Raw genomic sequence first — 14,236 nt, forward strand, 5'->3', positions numbered from 1 at the left:
TGGTAAGACAACTCCCACCTGTTTATGCTCTCTGTATGTGTGTATATATATCTCCTCAATATATGTTCCATTCTATATGCATCCGAAGAAGTGGGCTGTAGTCCACGAAAGCTTATGCTCTAATAAATTTGTTAGTCTCTAAGGTGCCACAAGTACTCCTGTTCTTTTTGCGGATACAGACTAACACGGCTGCTACTCTGATACATCTGTCAGAAATTCTTGCAGTATCTTCGGTAGACAAATAAAATTAATGCACTATTTTTTATTTCTATATAACTAACGGCAGCTGGGGAATCCAATAACCCAATATTATAAACTCTTATAATTAAAACACATGGTAAATATGTGCCCTTATCTGTGGGGGAAGATACTTGTACCATGTCTTTGGGTTGCTTCATCCAACCCATTTGCTTTCTCTCATGTTTACCCTGATTGAGCTTCAGTTTGAGGCATGGAGGAGCACGGTCTGTCTCCTCCAGATGTTGGGGTAGGTGTTTAATAGCTCTGATTGCATCAAGTGAGAGACAGAGAGAGCTGGGTATTATCAGTATACTGAAAGCATTGCAACCATGCTGTGTGGTTTAACTTTCCTAGTAGCTCCAGAAGAGATGGAACACTTTGCAACTTCACTTGATGTCTGACTAACTATGAAGGGTTGGATACTGTATGATAGTTAGCTACACTGTGAGCTTCCAGCATTGGTTTCTGGCTACACAAAAGCTTAAGTGAAGCTGGCAACACACTCTCTCTAATGGAGGTGTTGATAGTCTTCACCAATATTGGACACAATGCTTCCCTACTAGCTTTCACCAGCCAGGAGTGACACACATCCTACTAAGAGACTGTGGAATGAAATATTATAATGCCTCTCCTATCTCAGTGAGCATTGGTGGCCCAAGAGCAACCAGATAAAACAGAAGATATCTACTCCAGAATCCACTTCACAACCTCAGTAGCAAACAGTTTGGCCCAAATTAATTTGATTTATTTATTCACAAAATAATAAAATTTCCTCAGAATGGGAAGAACTTCAGCTGGCTACTAAGTGAAGGCAGCTAACATTGGCAAAAGCTATCTTTAGGTTAGTCAAATGACTAGCTAGAAATTTCACTTCCCTTATTCTTTTGTAGTCACTTCCTCAGACATACATAATCCAAAACTGAGAAGAATTAGGCCAATAGTTCTTAAGTTAGGAATGTTAAAAGTGAGCAGTTTGCACATGCTGTCTGGTTTGGATGCTTCTAAGAACACCTCACTTCATTTGTGCTTCTAAACTTCATAGGCCTATCATGTCACTCTAATTCAAGGAGTTTAACATGCTCAATAAGATAAATAACTTCAGTCTTGTCTCTTCCTGTTAAAACAGATGCTAGATGCAAGACCTAGCTAGTATAACATTCAGGCTGTGAAATGAAGTGCTCAATAGTCAAAGCAAGAAAATATGGCTGTGAATCATGTGAAAGGGATCTAAGTCTAAGGCCTTGTCTACACTACAGAATTTTGTCAACAAAAGTTATGCTAACACTCAGAAAGCACTATAATAAAAATAGGTATTGCATGTTCACACTTGCTCCCTCTGTTGGCAGAGCACGTCCACAGTTGGGGCAGTATCATTGATAGTGTGAGCAATGCACTGTGGGTACCTACCTAAGATGCATTGTTTTCCATCCCAGCATTCCATGGGCTTCCGGCTTTCTTTCATGGCATTTTTCAACAGCCCTTGTTTGCTGTGCACCCGGCATCTTTGCATGAAGGGATGGATCCCTCACTGCTCTCCTATCTTCGGATAACTGTCATTAAAACCATGCGAATGGCAGTGCAGTTATTCATGAAGTTCCTAACTGAACGAGACTCCCAGTTGCCTGACATGGTGTGTAATATGGATAGGAGCAACTTTAGTTTTCTTTTGGCATTCACGGAACAGCTGCATGCAGTGGCCCATCACTTTTGGGCTCGGGAAACAAGCACTGAATGTGGGATCGCATTGTCACGCAGGTCTGGGATGACGAGCAGTGGCAACAGAACTTTCGGATGCGGAAAGCCACCTTCTTGGAACTGTGCGTGGCGCTCGCCCCAGCACTGCAGCGCAAGGACACCAGAATGAGAGCTGCCCTGTTGGTAGAGAAGTGCGTGGCAATCACAATGTGGAAGCTTGTGACTCCAGACTGCTACCAGTTGGTTGGTCAATTTGGAGTTGGGAAGTCGACCACTGGGGCTGCATTAATGCAAGTGTGCAGGGCAATTAATCGCATTCTGCTACGAAGGACTCTGGGAAATGTGCATGAAATAGTGGGCGGCATTGAAGAAATGGGTTTCCCTAACAGTGAAGGGATGATAGATGGCTCACACATTCCAATTTTGGCACCAGACCACCTAGTGACGGAGAACATCAATAGGAAGGGGTATTTCTCCATGGTGTTGCAGGCACTTGTGAATCACCATGGGTGTTTCACTGATATTAACACGGGGTGGTCCGGGAAGGTGCATGATGCACACATCTTCAGGAACATTGGCCTGTACAGAAAGCTGCAAGTGGGGACTTTCTTTCCAGACCAGAAGATTATAGTGGGGGATGTTGAAATGCCCATAGTGATTCTGGGAACCCCACCGTACCCCTTACAACTATGGCTCATAAAACCTTAAACTGGAAACCTGGATCGCAGTAAGGAGCAGTTCAACAACAAGCTGAGTAGGTACTGGATGACTATGGAATGTGCCTTTGGCAGATAAAATGTGCACTGGCGATGCCTTTATGACAGGTTAGATCTCAATGAGGGTAATATACCCATGGTCTTAGCCACATTTTGTATGTTCATAATATTTGTGAAGCTAAGGGTGAAAGGCTTGCTCGGGGGTGGAGTGCTGAGGCAGACCGCTTGGCTGCTGATTTTGAGCAGCCAGATACCAGGGCTATCAGACGGACCCAGAGAGGGGCAATTCGAATGGGGGAGGCTTTGAGGCACCATTTTGAAAATGAGAACCAGTAATGTATATCTCTGTGATTGGTTCTGCAGTGTTGCATCTAATTTTCATAGGAAGCAATTGTGAAATTTGGGGCCTTAAATTCCAGTAAGCAAATTATTAAAATACTTGTGTATGTCTTGGTAGTGCTTGCTATCTCAATTTGTAGGACACAAAGGTTAATTATCATTCAAAACTTGGCTTTTATTTCAGAAAAAACAACACACAAACGCACACACTCTTGGCGGGAAAGGAGGTACAAGGGAAGAGCAGACTTTCAAAACTGTGTAGGTCCAGCTATCATTTTGAAAGTTGTCTGAGGGAGTGGAGTGAACGGAAAACAGAACTTGTGGAAAGCGGAAAGGACTGTGCGGGTGGAGTTTGGGTGAGGGCACAGAAAAGAGTTCTGAATGTGCTGCAGGAGAGGGCAGGCCCGCATCTGCTCAGCCTTCAGCATAAGGACTTCAGCATCTGCATTTGCTCCTCCATGACTTGAATCACCTGCTCAGTAGCGTCCTTAACAAACTCCTGATTTTCTTTTCCATCTTGCCTTTCGGCTTCCCTCCACTGCCTGCATTCCCTTTTCTCTGCATTGGAGAATTGCAGTACCTCCCAGAACATGTCATCTTTGCTCCATCTTGGGCGCTTTCTTAGCTGACTGAGATGCTCTGCCAGTGGGTGTGGGGTGTCCCTCAAGGTCACATCTGCAGAAGCACAAGAAACAATGCACAGAAGCATGATTGTTAAATTCACACACAGCATTGAAACATTTCAGTAAAATACACCTCTGGTAACATTACAATCACTTTCTCCCTGACCCTTGGCAAGTGCACATCTTGGCAAACATCTAAAGCATAATGAGTGTTGGCTGGGCGGGAGGGCTCTCTACATGGGGAAAAGAACACTCTGGAAGTGTTGCGGTGCAGTGACTAGAGAAAATATTCTAAATTCTCCCACACTTTTCTACAGGCAGGGGTTATTGTAGCACATATCTCACTCCTGAGGGTAAGCAGGGAAGCAAGGGAACATCTATTACACACTTGTGGATTCTTCCCTGGTCCCTATGCTGCTCGCCTGTGTGATGCTTTGGTCCCTGCACAAGTGATTGAATGGGCGGGAAAGTTTCCTACAATGGGGGAAGGAACAAAGCACCTCCTCCAAGGAACCTTCCTCAGAGGATTGCCAAGTACCTCAAGGAAAGTTTCCTAGAGATCTCTGAGGGTTTCCATGAGAACTTGGCATGCATCAATACCATGGTCTGCTGTATTGATTAGCCGCACAAGGAAATGTCCGGCATACAGAAACACAGGCAGCCTTGTACATTTCTATACCTTGAACCCACCTCCGCACCTCACAAACCACAGCCACTTACCAGGCGTCTCCTCTCCTGCTTCTTGTTCACCAGAGAGCAACTGCTGAAACTGGCTAGTCACCTCTGGAGTGGTAAAACTGTTCCTGGCTGCCTGCCTCGCTGGGCAACCCTGCTGTGGGCTCCACATCATCGTTTAACTCCATCTCTTTGTCAGCCCAAGTGCAAACATCTACACTGCTATCTTTAGCTCAGCTTGAGCCTGAGTCAGTTGACCCAGGATCTCAGACTCGCTGCTGTGGGTTTTTTTTTTTTTTCCCTCTGTGTAGCCATACGTTCAGATGCCCAACTCCCACTGAAAGTCAGTTACAATTACGTGCCAACTGCCACTTGTGTCTTTGACAATCTTTGGGCTGATTTAAAATGTGACTGGTTCCCCCCCCTCCCTTGACTTTGTTCACTAATGCTGTTAATGCTAATGAACCAATCACACTTAACTTTTTTTTTTTTTAAACAGCTTGATAAAACCAGGATCCAAGCCGCCTGTAACTCCTGTGAAATTGAAGAAAGTCAGTACCTTCCAAGAATTTGAAAGTAACACAAGTGATGCTTGGGATCTTGGGGATGATGATGATGAACTTCTAGCAATGGCAGCTGAAAATTTAAATACAGATGTAGTCATGGAAACTGCTAACAAAGTAATTCAGAATCACAGCAAGCTACAAGAACAGCATAAACTGCAGGAGGAACAACTGCAGGAAGACAAACCAGTACCATTTTCAGAATTGCCTTCAGTGGCGTATGGTGACAACAGGCTGGTTAAGTCAGTCAGTGAAAGTCATGCATCAAGTTCTGCAGGTATGTTAAGATATGAAAATGATGCTGAAGTCTGAATTGTAGAGGGTTCAAAATGCTAAACTCTTGTAGGGTTGATTTTAAAGCTTAATACCCCAAGAAAAAATATTGATGGTGGACACTAATTGATGAAAGGGACATTGCATGTCAAAACAAGCTTTAAAATGTTGGGGTGAGGTTACAAGATGTTTCTTGTTTTCAAACTGTTAAACCACCTCATTGCTAGTTTAAATTGGATCTTTGAGTTGAGTCAAGTGGTCAACTGAATCAAGATGGTTTCAGGACTGGTTATAAAATGTTTACTTTTTTGGGTAAAATTTGTAATTAAGATGCAGCTCAGACAAAAGGTTTTAAAACTCTTTGTTTTATAGACAGCCTAAAGTTTAATGAAAAGAAAAGGTCAAAGACTAGTTCCACCTACCCCATATTTCCATTCCTCCCTTTTTCTAATTGCACCATATTTCCTTACTGAGTCTGTCAGTTACCTCATCTGTAAAATGTGGAGAACTCTCTTGGGCCTCACACGTGGATTGTGAGGATAAAGTTTGTTTATATATAGTGCTTAGATATAATTTGGAGATTCCTATAAAGAGTGTAAATTTTATCACTCTTGGTTTCCAGTATCTAGCTCACTTTTTTGTTATCTGTTAAGACTGATGTTTTAAAACTACTTGATAAATTGGAGAAGATGGGGTGGGGAGGGGACACAGGGCAGGGCAGAACTCCTCTGAAGCAGTGCAACCTCAGCTGACTTGGACTGTATATCATGCATGGTGGTCTTTGAAATAACGCTTGTTTTTTTTCACAATCTCAGCAACAGTTGGGAAAGACCGCTTTCAGCAGTATATTGGTCTTTATAGTTGGGCCCAATTAATAATTAAATGGGCCTTAACCTTTGAGGTATGACATCCCAGATTGATGTGCTCTATTGAAGGTCTTGTGAGGCCTGGAATGCTCCTGGAGGAAAAACTGATTCTCCTAAATCTAAGAAGCCATCTGCAGTTGAGACTGCTGGCTTGGTCTACCCTGGGGATATTTCCCCCAAGATTCTATTTTTAAAATTGATTGGAGTCATAGTGTAGACCAGATTACAGGTGGCCTAAATTCACTTCCAGAGAATCTCTAAATTACTGGGGCTTTACTAATACTCTCCTTTTTCTGTTGTAGAGAGTGTTAGTGAAAATTCTTCCATGCAGAGGTCGCAGTCCCTTCCACATGCTCCAACAGATCCATTAGAGGGTGAAGAGGCAGACGACAATACGTTAGCTACTCCGGCACTAACTGAAAGAGAGGCATTCAGATTAGACAAATTTAAGCAACTACTTGCTGGTCCTAACACAAATCTTGGTAAGTACTTTAAAAATAAAAACGATGTGGATTTTAACAGAAGAACTCCTACTTTGATTATTTTTGCAATTTGACATACCATATTATATAATGATGTGAGTGAGACTTTACAGTTGCTCTCCTAATCACTTAGTGTTTCCAGTTTTGAGCTGGCGGAGTTGAGAATTTTAAGATGCAATTGTGATCTTGTTCTAATGCTTGTAGTATACCATTTGTGTACATCAAAATGTTTAAATTCTTTTGTTATCTGATATAATGTGGCTTTTTTGATCTGCCCTGTTCTCCTTGCAGTATTTTTCACTATATGTCCAAATAACTCACTGAGTATTTTTTTATTGGAATAACTTGTGGAAACAAATGACGAGAAACCGAAGACAAAGAGTAGATTGGATATTGAAAAGCATAATTCAGGTGGTATTTAACACTTAAAAATAAGATTGTTCTATGTCAAGAAAAGATTGAAGAGCAATGGACTGGAACGCCAAGACCAACCAATTTGTGCCTTGACTGGAAGAATTATGGGTACATCCAAACTCGTGTAAATGAGAAAAGGAGTCGAGAAGTGAAGTGCTAGATAGTATCAAAGTATCACTATTTGTCTTCCATATGAGCATTCTCTAAGTTCAAGGACTAATAATAGACAGTATCTGCCATACCAGTACCATTTTTATATATGTTATACTAATATCTGACAGTTTCTGTAACTTAATGCACAAAAAACATGAAGATGACATTACTGAAATAATTGCCATATGAGGTGAGCAAGAGCTCTTCAAGTTGTTCACATCTCTGCACCAACCTTCTGGTGTTGCAGGCTATAGGAAATGTAGTAGTCAGCTACTTCCCAAGGGCTTCTCCAAAGTCATAGCCATTTTCAGTATATGGAGAGTGGCAACAGAATCACTGAGATTCATTTTAATTTCCAAGACAGAAAAGTGAGCCTCTAAAGAGGCTAGAAAGTTTATACTGCACCTGGAGAAGTTGATTAAATTCTTCCGAACCACATAGATCTTTGGCAAAAATCAAAAATAAGAATGGAACTAGGAATAGTGATTTCCTTGAGCTGGATCATCCTGGAAGAGATGTGCATGAAACTCTTGTGGCGAGCAATGAGAAATGCATGTTTACAGTTCCTGAGGTGACTGGCCCCTGATTGCTAATCCCAGTTCTTCCACTGCCTTCCTTTGCAGCCATGTGGTGACTGTTTTAGAGGTCCCGGGATAAATGCTTTTGATGGGAACTGCAGGTACTAGCCTCCTTTGAAAATAGTTTCTTTAATCTTTTCTTCATCAATTTTTTTGCCTACTGGATGGGTATAGCAGTAGCCTACTGTATCCACATCTAGAGCTTAAGGTCTTTGCTATGAGGGTTTTTCTTTTACCTATCAAGTGCTTAGCAAACTTTTGACATTATATTATTATTGATTTGTATTACTGTAGTGCCCTAGGAGCCCTAATCATGGACCAAGACCCTGACAGAAAATCTTAATGTGGTGTTAGGATTCATATTCTTACAACTTCTGCCATATAGAAGTATTCTGTTCCGTCAAAGTCATGATGTGTTTTTTTTTTTTTTTTTTTTTAACTCTTATGCCGTAGATTAATACACAAGACTTGTTGATGCCCATAAAGGAACAAAATAAAAGGCAGCAGCATTACAAGTAGATCAACATGAAATGAACACATAACCTCTTATGACATTTTAAATTCTGTTGTAACTAAATAAATTAAAAGGTGCAGGAACTAATATTTCTTTTTAGAGTACATAATATAGGCAACAGTAATAACTTTGAGTGATGCAGTTGCAATAGAATCTTAACAGTCATAGAATCATACATTTCCTATTAAAACAGAGTATTTTAATACGAGAAGTAAGATTATAAAATGAGTATTGGATCTTTTTAACATTTAGCCTTACCTATTTAACTCTGACAACATAATTAGACAAATACATGCGAATGCATGTGTGCATTGAATATTTCCCCATACAGTCAACATACTGGCCATATACCTATAGTTTAATCTGTTATGAATAGCACAAATAACTTAAATTTTTGAGGCCAAATTCTGCTTTGTTGCTGTTACACTAGTGCAGTCACACTAACTTCAATGGGAGTTGCATCCATGTAATCATAAGTAAAACTTGGTTCTTGTTCTTTCCTGTTGAACTTTTTTTAAACTTGAAAAAATAAAACTTTTACCTTTTCCTATTACAAATGTAGAAGTAGGAAATACAGTTATGCTGTTTGCTTTCTACATGTAAAAGAAGTGAATAGTTTCTCTATTTTTCTTGGCTCTAAACAGGATTAAGATTAAGTCCTTTTTTCCATATCTGCTCATATGCAGTTTTGTTTGACACCTCATCCAGTCTAATTAGTGTGGACCTGTGTTCACTACCATTCTTCCTCTGTTTCTACAAAGCTAAATTGATAAATGTAACTTCATTGTATTAAAAGGGTGAGTTAAAACTAAGAGCAATAGTGAATTATAAATACAATTTTTTGTTTGTAGCTCAGATATTGGTAGTAGCATTGCTTCATAAATCTAGTTTTTTTTTTTTTTTTTTTTTTTTTTGCGGGGGGGTGTCTTTTTATTGATAAAGAGAACTTACGTGGACAATACTGATTTTCATATGTTGTTGGTGACACTATAATTTCTATATAGTAGACCTCCCTGTTAATACTACTGAGATGTATGCCCACATGCAATTTGAGTCTGGGAGAGGACTACCAGAACTTTCTGGGGATGGAAGTTGGAGGAGATGCTTATTTTTATCTCACTGTTGCAGCAAAGACAACCTTTGAAAAAGAGATTATTGAACATCAAATGTAAACCCAAAGTACTCTGGGAAAGTCAAGAGAACCTTGTGCTGAGGGGAAATTGCTGAAAAAGTGATTGTGGTGGAGCCAGATAATAAGCTCCAGGATGAAAAAAATTGAGTGCTAGCTTATTAGACAATCAAATATCCAACACGGACACATTCTTATCTCAATGCTTTTGTTTCCATCATAACTGGAGAAATAAGTAACAACAAACTAAAACACAAAGTAGTATAGCTACTCTTGAAATCTTTTCAGTCACACTTGGAAGACCACTGTCCTAGTGGAGACGTTGTAAAATCCATGCACCAATACATGGGAAAAACAGCCATTCCTGCCATTTTATGTAGCTTGACTTTAAGTGCTCTAAAATCCAAGTGTCAAGTATCAGGGGATAGCCGTGTTAGTCTGTATCTACAAAAACAACAAGGAGTCTGGTGGCACCTTAAAGACTAACAGATTTATTTGGGCATAAGCTTTCGTGAGTAAAAACCTCACTTCTTCGGATGCATAGAGTGAAAGTTACAGATGCAGGCATTCTATACTGACACATGGAGAGCAGGGAGTTTCTTCACAAGTGGAGAACCAGTGTTGACAGGGCCAATTCAATCAGGGTGGATGTAGTCCACTCCCAATAATAGATGAGGAGGTGTCAATTCCAGGAGAGGAAAAGCTGCTTCTGTAGTGAGCCAGCCACTCCCAGTCCCTATTCAAACCCAGATTAATGGTGTTGAATTTGCAAATGAATTTTAGTTCTGCTGTTTCTCTTTGAAGTCTGTTTCTGAAGTTTTTGTGTTCAATGATAGTGACTTTTAAATCTGTAATAGAATGACCAGGGAGATTGAAGTGTTCACTTACTGGCTTATGTATGTTACCATTCCTGATGTCCGATTTGTGTCCATTTATTCTTTTGCGGAGGGACTGTCCCGTTTGGCCAATGTACATGGCAGAGGGGCATTGCTAAAATCCAAGTGGTTATCCAGATTGCTTTGAAATGTGGTGTCCCACATAGGGTAGTGTTTGTGATGCAAATTTGGGGTCATTTGACCAAGGGGTTCCTGAGTTACAGGATCCTCCTCAAAAATGGTTGCCTTCTGCTGCCTTGTACTGTCGAACTGAGAGGTACTAATGATGGCTCTAATAAGACCTCTTGAAGGCTGTGAACTTTAGTTAACATAACTAAGGATAAATTAATCACAAGCCCTCACTGAAGGCAAAAGGAGTCTTGAACTGAGTGGCTGGATGTTGCTGTAATTTGAGAGTCATTGGTGGCACCTTATATTGGGAGGAACGTAATCAGAGTATTTGGGGGGGGGGGAATCATTCATGTGAATGCTTCCTGGGAAGGATGGGGGAGAAGAGGTTTGGGTTGCAGTGATGGGTGGGAGGTTATGGGGAGAGGGATAAAGGGGGATTGATGGCCAGACAGGTTGGGGGCTCAGGTGACAGGCAGGCATGGTAGCCCCCAGTTTTGTCAGGGCATTCCAACCACACGTCATCCCAACCTACTGCATTCCCTAGCTCTCCCAGGTTGGGGATTATGGAGAGTGCATGCGTCAAGGATGATTCTCCTCTCTGGCACTTAGAATGCAGAAGGTGGGGGCCCGCAAGGATTCTAAAAATTAATACCAGCCACTCCAGGCTTGTATTAAACTTCCACGGTTACAGCTTCTCTCTGACCTTGGATGGGTAAATGCTGCCACCACCCAAATGCAAAAACTCCCTTTTTGGAACCGAGAAATGCGCACTTCGGAATTCCCTCCTGTGGGGTACCCTCAAGCTCTTTCACCCCTCCCCGGAGAAGAGCTGAGAAAGGAAATTAGCTGTTGCCCCCAGCTAATTAAAAAACATATGCACAAACCTCTTAGGACACCAAAAATCCAATCCTGTTTTTAATAAAATTTCCTTTTATTAAGAACAAAAAGAAAATACATTTGAAACTCAGGCTATTGCTAGATTTTTAAAAGAGCAATTCCAAAAATTAAGCACTCAAATTATCTTTCTTGGGGGTTCAGCTTAAAGGTTACAAACAAACAAAAGCATCTGGGGTTAGCACAGGGGAGTCCACTAGTCATAAGAAAAAAACAGAAATAAACTTAATCACGTCTTTCTAAACATTCCTGATCTACTTACATATCTGGGTTGTTAAATAGGTAGTTCTAGATAGGAAAAACACCAAATCATATCTGTCCTTCAGCTTCTCACAGCATAACCGCTGCCCTGTTCTCCTCTTTCTTGGAGAACCACAACAGACACAAAGGGGAAGTATTTTCCCCACTTTAAAAAGTTCTAGCCTTCCTCTTGGTTCTTTTGGTCAGGTGCCCACTCCCTTTCCTTTACCTGGGGATTTTTTTTAAACCTTTACAGGTAAAGCAAGCAGAGAACAGCCACCAAGAGGGACTTTAGAGCTTGCTGGCTGGGTGTCCATAAAAGGGAGCCACCCTCCTCCCCCTTTTTTTATCACAGCATGGCACCCACTAAATCTTTGAGTGACCCAAACTGTGAACAGTACTTAGGAATGTGTTCACTGCTTTGCTTGCGTAGATGTGCAGTTTGGAAGGATTTCATATTGCATATGAACCAATAAAGGAAAAAAGTTGAGTTTCTTTGCCTGCCTGGTTAGTTTGAGGGAATGTGCCAATGCCTTTGCACACACTGAACATCCCACCACTGTTTTTTCTAGTCTGAATCTTTGTACACCTGTGCAATAAAAATTTTAATACCTTATTGCTTTCTTCCAGTTGTCTGTTATAACATGTATTTATTTTATGGGGAGGATTACAATGAATGCAGCAGAATAGTCAGCAGCTGGTTTAACCAAAAATGTTGATATATTGGGTGGGGAGGAGCTGGAAACAGAGGACTGTATGTTGCGTGGGGAAGGGAGGAGGGAAAGGGGATGACAAGAAGAGGGCTTGTAGATGCAAAGGGATTGGATGGGAGAGGGGTAGGCAATCCTTGGATTGGTTGTTTTGAGAATCTGTATCTTACTAGCATCAGTGGGAGGGGGATCAAGTGGCTACTTCCTGATCTTGGGGCAGATTAATATGGGTGTTTCCAGACACACAATGTGGAGGTTTGGAACTGACCATGCAAATAGCTTGATTGCTGAGGGAAAAGAAATATATGCACTGCTATGTTTGCCAATATGTGGATCCTGGGAGATGACTTGATCACAAGGTTGCAGAGTTAATGCTGTGAGTCTGTTACAGATGTCACCGAAGTCACAGATTCCGTGACTTTCGCAGCAGCTGTAAGTTGGTGAGTAAGGTACTTCCTCCTTGATAGTGGATTCAGTCTCCTGTTTACAGATATTTACACATTCTAGGATGGAGACTTAATCCTGGTAGAATACAGTGATTGTCATAAATATTCCTTGTCCCTTTTATATGGTTCATTGACATGGTAGGCTGGAATTAAGGCCTGTTTTGTCCTTTAAAACTTTTTTAAAATTTAAACTGTTATTGCAAAAATGAGTAACTTTTAACTTGATTTCTTTTTGTTCTTAGCCACATTATCTTTAATTTCTCAGCACAGAATTTTATATGCAATTTATCTCTCTCTGCTCCTGATCTGTCCAAGTCATTTAGAATTTTATCATCGATAAATAGTATGAAGTGAACAAAATCTGTCCCAGCACTGATCCATGTGGCATGCCACTAATCATTTCTCTTTCAAACTGTTATCATCCAGAAGTACCCCCATCTCATTGATGTTCAAGTCAGTTTACTATCTGCTCAACATGCTTGTCCCTTCATTTAATACACAGACCTAATCTAGAAGGTCAGTACTATATCAAACTGCAGAGAAGCTTTTGCTTTTAAAATAACATGAATCTATGAAAGGAATTTTATTTTAACTATCTTTCAATAACTTCTCATGTGTTGAGTATGTTTAGAAGGATTAGTGACATGGTTTTAAAAGTGAGTATCATGGTTTGTAGTTTTCTGGATATTTCCCTAATTTTCCGATGTGAATTATTGTATCATCTACTTAACTGGGATACATTTAATTGGGATGACTACTTTATTGAGATGTTTTCTAAGAAATCGATTTAGTTCAATGGTGAATGATAATGTTAGCCGCTTAATCAGAACGGTAGTGGTCAAACCTTCAACTAAATAAAATATTTTCAGATGATGCCAAATGATTTTAGTATTTAACCAGATGCTAATTAGATATGAAATGATAAATTATGAAATGAAGAATATTTACACTAAAGTAATTAGTTCAGACTTCCTTAAAAACGGCCTTGTCTCTTGATCAGTTCAGTTTACTCTTCTTACTCGATTTGTTTTTTTGTATTTGCATGTCTAAAAGTCTGATGCAAATAAACAGATATCTCGCTTGAGGATTTAGTAATTTAGCTTTGAAATCATTGCCTTCTATGTTTTCTCTTGCTTAATTTTTCCCATTTAACTTCATTGATACTTCCCTAATCCTCTCAAAACTTGGGTCACTGAAATTGAGTCTTATCTGTCTCCTATTTTGGTCTCATTTTAGTTTTTAATTTACAAATTTATAGTAATTACTGTAGAGATGCTCCATTATCAATTAATCTTCAATTCATTTGCTCTCTTCAAGCAAAATAATACCTTTCTAAAAAGGAATGAGCAGTGCTTTTATATATGGAAAGTTTTTTCTACTGTGTCAACAACATTGTTTGGTTTATTTCTTCCCTTACTGCATTGGTCACTATCTGTCTGAGTAGGTGGGTGAAATCTCCCTTCACCCATATTCTTGGCTGTATTAAAAATACATAAACTTCCATCATGTTTCTTCTGATGAAATGGTTGTCTTGCTCTTACTTTTTTTTATCTTGTATTTCTGATTTGGATCTCTTATTCCAGTTACTTTTTCCTGTCTGTCTTGGTGAAACCCTGGTGCCGTTGAAGTCCATGGGAATTTAGCCATTGATTTCAGGGAGCACAGGATTTAACCCAACA

General features: G+C 40.2%; 1 protein-coding gene across 2 annotated transcripts in view; it reads left to right on the plus strand.

Annotated features, from left to right (window-relative positions):
* TBC1D22A (TBC1 domain family member 22A) overlaps positions 1-14,236 on the plus strand; it is a 433,739-nt gene that overhangs the window by 20,541 nt on the left and 398,962 nt on the right. For both annotated transcript variants that reach the window (XM_034767118.1, XM_034767128.1), the window contains exons 3-4: positions 4,788-5,128; positions 6,293-6,472. In XM_034767118.1, the coding sequence (XP_034623009.1) occupies positions 4,788-5,128; positions 6,293-6,472 (521 nt within the window). The remainder of the gene's footprint in view (positions 1-4,787; positions 5,129-6,292; positions 6,473-14,236) is intronic.

Source organism: Trachemys scripta, chromosome 1 (assembly GCF_013100865.1).
Source record: "Trachemys scripta elegans isolate TJP31775 chromosome 1, CAS_Tse_1.0, whole genome shotgun sequence".
Lineage (NCBI taxonomy): Eukaryota > Metazoa > Chordata > Testudines > Emydidae > Trachemys > Trachemys scripta.